Here is a 6,163-nt window from a genome sequence, read left to right as displayed (position 1 = left end):
GGTTAGAGCTGACAAGGTACAAATCTGTCGTTCTGCCCCTGAACAGGCAGTTAACCCACTGTTCCCAGGCCGTCATTGAAAATAAGAATTTCTTCTTAACTGACTTGCCTGGTTAAATAAAATAAACCATGTATTACGGTGAAGTAGGGTGGTTGTGATGACCGCACATTCGATGACGTTGTTCACCGGGAAACGGAATGGAGTCAAGCACAGGGAAATGGAAAGGTTTCAAGTGTGTGTATATATATATATCTGCTCCGTTTAGTTATTGTGTCCCACTTTCGTAGTCTGCCTTTTAATTCGTTTGTAGTCTGCCTTTCACACAAATGTGAAAGTGTTATTGGTTGTGATTTCATGATTTTCATCATGTGTTAATTTAGGGGTTTTCCACTTATTCTTTGTAAACGCCATTCCTGAATAAGAAACAATGTAATTAACATGAGAGTTGATGCTGTTTTTCTTAACAACTCTTCGTTGTAATTTCCTTTCTGGATGACCACACACCATAGCAATCATCTTTTTTTCCCATATGTAGGTATCAGTATTTTGTCTCCCCCATACCGCAACTTCTTATCTTGCCAAATTGTTAATGAGTTGTTTACACACCTCCTTGACAGTATTTTAACACACACACTATCTACTAATATCTTTATTTTACAATTTGTGAAATCTGTCTGCCATGGTGTTCTGTGGTGTAGATGTTTGTTTGTTAGGTTGTTTGGTTTGGTGTGTTTCTGTGATTATTTTAGATGTTTTGTTAATTTATTATATATATATATATTTATTATTTTATGCTTTGTTAAACAATATTAGGTTGTTTCTGGACCAGGCCTCAGATTTTTTTCACTGATTCTAAGAGGAGGGAGTGTAACAATGAACTGTAACTGAATTGAAACTGAATTGAAATGTGATTGACATACTGGCAAATCAATATGATGGGGAAGTCATGAATCCATAATCCCCTTTCTGACATCAGACCTTCCACCTCTCGTCCTTTCTCCCCAGGAATAGCTAAAGACTCTGTATAGGTGCATTTAATACTTTTTTTGTTTTTACTTTTATTTTAAAAAGTGTATATCAGTATAATGTATGCATGTATCACTACAAGGCCTAAAATAAGCAAGTTCTCATGAAAATAAAAGAATGAGGGATTCCTCTAACCTATGATTTCAACGCTCATATTCCTCCAAATTTCAACTCGTTTCAAACTTCTGAATTATCAACAAATCATCTCCAATACACAATTTTGACTTAAATCTTTTTCATTTTAAAAAAGCGAGACATTTCATCAAGTTGAGTGTGTAATGTGTATTTAAATATTTATATTTATATATAAAAAATGTGATCTCCATCATTAAATTGTGATCACAGTGAAATCACTAGGCCTGGTTCCTCTCTGCGTTTCTTCCAAGGTTCCTGCTTTCTAGGGAGTTTTTCATGGCTACTGCTTCTACACCTGCATTGGGGTTTTAGGGGTTTTAGGCCTGGTTTCTGTAAAGCATTTTGTGACAACTGCTGATGTAAAAAGGGTTTATAAAATACATTTGATTGACATATCATGGCCGGTGAGTCCAGTGACTAGATGCTGATTGGTGTCTAGTCACTGGAGTCAGATGTGAGGGAGTTGGTTGATTGCCACATCAGTGGGCCTCTAGGATTACGGCTGGGCTGGTGTTCACCCTTCCAGTTTGCTCGGGGGGTCAGCTGTCTCCAACCTTCCCTCCAGGAATATGCCTTCTGCTCCTTGTACTCCACAGTACCAAGATCAACCTTTTCCCACATGCTCGTCTTTGTCTCCTCAAGTTAATCACAAATGTTTTCCACATTGGTCAGAAAGTTCTCTCTTTTGTCCTTATCGGTGAACTTTCTTTCTAGATCAACATTTAGTTGTGTCACTTGATCTCTAGTCGTGCACAATTGTGCTGTCACTTCTTGTATGGTCAGTGCCATTAAATCAAACGAGCATTCATTAAGAATCTATGAGATACAGAAATAGATGGATAATCACTTAATGTCAGGGTTTAAAACAGGCAAATCTGTGGAGAGAGAGTAAAGCACACAATTCTCGATTATTAACAATGCGGCTATTTATTCACTGTAATATATTCATTTCAAAGGTTTTAGATGGGGAACGGGGGCATGTTTCTATAGTAATTCAAATACAGTACATATCTGTAACACATGTGAAAACAACAACAAACAATATTATCCCTCTTATTTGATAAAACAGTTTGTCTCTGAGGTCACACCATGACCATGGACACAAATGGTTCAATTGAAGGCAAAACGTACTTCGCTTACATATTCAGACAGTCAAATAGGACACCTTGTTTCATTAAAACAGTTCTGTTATGTTATCGGTCAGATAGTGTAGCAAAGCATCAGGTAGTGTGCTGACAACCAGTTGTATCAGAAATTGTTAACAGATATGGGTCCCATACGCAGTTACTAAAGGTGGGGAAATAAATGTTTAACTTCTCTTCTCACACACTGATATAGCACAACTGTGACTTTGGCACCAACCTCAAACAAAACCATTTTGGTAACACTTTACTTGACACCCGGCGCCATAACAAGTTATGACACGATCATATCCATGTCATATGTCAGAACAGCTGACATAACCTGTCATAACCTGTCATAATATGGACATAACACTGTCATGACATATATTTAGACCTGTTGTGACATATATTACATTATAAACCTCCCACGCAAGGCAAACATTCCATTACACCATAGCCTACGTGTCAACACTATGTTAATGTTATATATTTTTTGTTGTTGTAATTTACCATATTAAATGATCTTTGTAATTGCGCACACATTGATGCACCTACACCATTGCTCTGTTGCTGATGACTGAGATGAATGCAGGACCAGATTTCAGGAGCAGGACAAGAAAACCCTCTTTTTTGACTGATGACTGATAAGGGCATTTATGATTCTGATGGTCATAATGCTTCTTGACCGTGTCATAAAGTCTATATTCTTAGTCCTAGTAAAGTGACACATGATGGTCATAATGCTTCATGACAGTGTCATAAAGTGATTTCAAATATGATGAAAAAAACATGACTGTAAAGAATTTATTACGACAAAGGAATTAAGAAACAAACTTTCAAATGAAAGGAAACTTCTTGGCAGAAAATAATAATTTGAATAAACGTTGATTTTGACACTCTTATGTAGGTGTCATAACCAGCCATAAAATAATGCAATATATGTCACAACAGGTGTAAATATACGGGTCATGACAGTGTTATGACCATATTATGACATGATTATGACCGTGTCGTACGTAATATGTTATGCCACTGGGTGTCAAGTAAACTGTTACCACCATGCAATATTCAACAGAATGACATCCAACAACGACAACAATTAGCTAAGAAATAGCACCATTCAGAAGCACCATCAGGAGAGTAATAGCAACCTAGTTACTCCAATAGAAATCAGTTCCTTCATTGAGAGCTGACATTAAGGGCTGGTTCTGAGTGTGAGCCCAGTAGATGGATGAATGTGTAAGAAGGCAGTTACTGTACATGTAGCATATTAGAGATTGACGTAAACTGGTTGACCATTAAAGGCACAGTAGGAAGGCCGTGCTATCAGAGAGAATGATCACTCAAGGCCAGGGTGCATGGAAGGGTCTCTGTTCCGATGTAATCAGAGGTGGGAGGTGGTTGACTCAGTGATGAACACTGTGTTTCCACTCACTGTATACGTGACTAATACAGACTACCATGTAGCATCGTTCACATTGATGAGGCTATGGTAGGTTTGCCTGTATCTAAACATGTACAGTAAGTACTACAGTATGAGAGAAGTGTTGAGGTTTGCTGCTAGACGTGAACTGAACCGATCATTTACCAGCTGGGTCCCGTAAAATGGCAAGACAGAGGCGAGTAAAACTGTTATGAACATGGACCGGACCGTGGGTAGTAGAGTGGGTAGTAGAGTCTTCAAGACAAGTCTCAAATAATGAACATACATTATCCCTATGACTAGTCAGACTTTGTGCAATTCAAACCCTTTTCAAAAAGATTTTGTTCTGAGACAAAGCATTGACAAGATAACTTAGAAGACCAAGTGAGTTGGCAACAGCCACCAGATAATAAACATTACATTGGGTAAGTGACAGTAAAGTATCAGAAGAGTTTCATTTGTACAGTGTAGATTTAGTGTACACATAGAACAACGTCTGTAAATATACACGTAAAGGTCTGTATGGACATACTGTCTCAGGGTAAGACTGAGCCACTGAATAAACAACAGAGAAACACAACTAAGCTGAACAATGTACTTTGGCCAGTCCTGTGGCCAGCATGGCAATAGTAGTAGCACCAAACCCTTAAAGGATATACACTACATTACCAGAAATATGTGGACACCTGCTTGTCAAACATCTCATTCCAAAATCACAAGCATTAATATGGTAATATGGAGTTGGTCCCCCCCTTTGCTGCTATAACAGCATCCTCTCTTCTGGGAAGGCTTTCCACTAGATGTTGGAACATTGCTGCGGGGACTTGCTTCCATTCAGCCACAAGAGCATTAGTGAGGTCGGGGACTGATGTTGGGCGATTAGGCCTGGCTTGCATTCAGCGTTACAATTCATCCCAAAGGTGTTCGATGGGGTTGAGGTCAGGGCTCTGTGCAGGCCAGTCAAGTTCTTCCACACTGACCTCGACAAATCATTTATGTACAGACCTCGCTTTGTGCACGGGGGCATTGTCATGATGAAATAGGGCCTTCCCCAAACTGTTGCCACAAATCTGGAAGCACAGAATCCTCTAGAATGTCATTGTATGCTGTAGCGTTAAGATTTCCCTTCACTGGAACTAAGGGGCCTAGTCCGAACCATGAAAACAGCCCCAGACCATTATTCCTCCTTCACCAAACATTACAGTTGGTTAGGTGCATTGGGGCAGGTAGGGTTTTCCTGGCATCCACCAAACCCAGATTTGTCCGTCGGACTGCGATGGAGAAGCGTGATTTATCACTCCAGAGAACGGCATTTCCACTGCTCCAGAGTCTAATGGAGGATAGCTTTACATCACTCCAGCCGACACTTGGCATTGCGCATGGGGTTCTTAGGCTTGTGTGTGGCTGCTTGGCCATGGAAACCCATTTCAAGAAGCTCCCAACAAACAGTTATTGTGCTGACGTTGCTTCCAGAGGCAGTTTGGAACTCGGTAGTGAGTGTTGCAACCGAGGACAGATGATTTTTACTCGCTATGCGTTTCAGCACTTGGTGGTCCTGTTCTGTGAGCTTGTGTGGCCTACTACTTCACGGCTGAGCCGTTGTTACTCCTAGACATTTCCACGTCACAATAACAGCACTTACAGTTGACCAGGGAAGCTATTGCTGGGCAGAAATCTGACTAACTGACTTGTTGGAAAGGTGGCATCCTATGACGGTGCCATCTTGAAAGTCACTGAGCTCTTCGGTAAGAATATTTTACTGCTGGTGTTTGTATATGGAGATTGCATGGCTGTTTGCTCGATTTTATACACCTGTCAGCAACAGGTGTGGCTGAAATAGCCAAATCCACTAATTTGAAGGGGTGTCCACATACTTTTGTATATATAGTGTACGTACATAGCAACAGAGAGATATCCCAGCAGCTCAACTGGTCTTCACAGCAGTGCCCCCAAAGCTGGTATAAGATAGGGCACTTTCAGAGTGCGGGATAAAAGTACAGTTCTCTCTCTCTCTCACCCTCCCGCCATCTACTTCTCTGTCCACGGATGTCAGGCAGGCTGCTCTGCGGTGTGTTGGCTGGGCCGTCCCTCCCCCCTGTGGAATGTGCAGCTCAGTGGGTCTGGTCTAGGCCCGCTAGGGTTGGCTCCTGGTCTGGTCTGGGCCCGCTAGGGGTGGCTCCTGGTCTGGTCTGGGCCCGCTAGGAGTGGCTCCTGGTCTGGTCTGGGTCCGCTGGGGATGCCTCCTGGTCTGGCTCTCGGTCTGGTTCAGGGGTCAGTGTCCTTGGCAGGTCTTACAGCACATCTGTCTGAAGTAGGGGCGGCTGCAGAACTTAAACCTGAGCACCAGGGGGCAGTACGCCACTGTGTTCACATCTTTGCACTCTGGAAGGGAAAAATATATAAAATACTCAAATTAAAATAATGAACCACTTAGAAGGATATTTAGCCTGCAGGA

General features: G+C 41.4%; 1 protein-coding gene across 1 annotated transcript in view; it reads right to left on the bottom strand.

The window, feature by feature from the left end:
• Window positions 1-2,069: 2,069 nt before the first annotated feature.
• Window positions 2,070-6,163, bottom strand: part of LOC118359181 (A disintegrin and metalloproteinase with thrombospondin motifs 10-like) — a 61,243-nt gene continuing 57,149 nt past the window's right edge. Inside the window, exon 25 of the mRNA XM_052480471.1 lies at window positions 2,070-6,090. Within this exon, the coding sequence (XP_052336431.1) occupies window positions 5,981-6,090 (110 nt within the window). The 3' untranslated portion in view covers window positions 2,070-5,980. The remainder of the gene's footprint in view (window positions 6,091-6,163) is intronic.

Source organism: Oncorhynchus keta, chromosome 26 (genome assembly GCF_023373465.1).
Source record: "Oncorhynchus keta strain PuntledgeMale-10-30-2019 chromosome 26, Oket_V2, whole genome shotgun sequence".
Classification (NCBI taxonomy): domain Eukaryota; kingdom Metazoa; phylum Chordata; class Actinopteri; order Salmoniformes; family Salmonidae; genus Oncorhynchus; species Oncorhynchus keta.
Note: the sequence above shows the minus strand (reverse complement) of the source record. Positions and strands in the feature narration are given on the sequence as shown.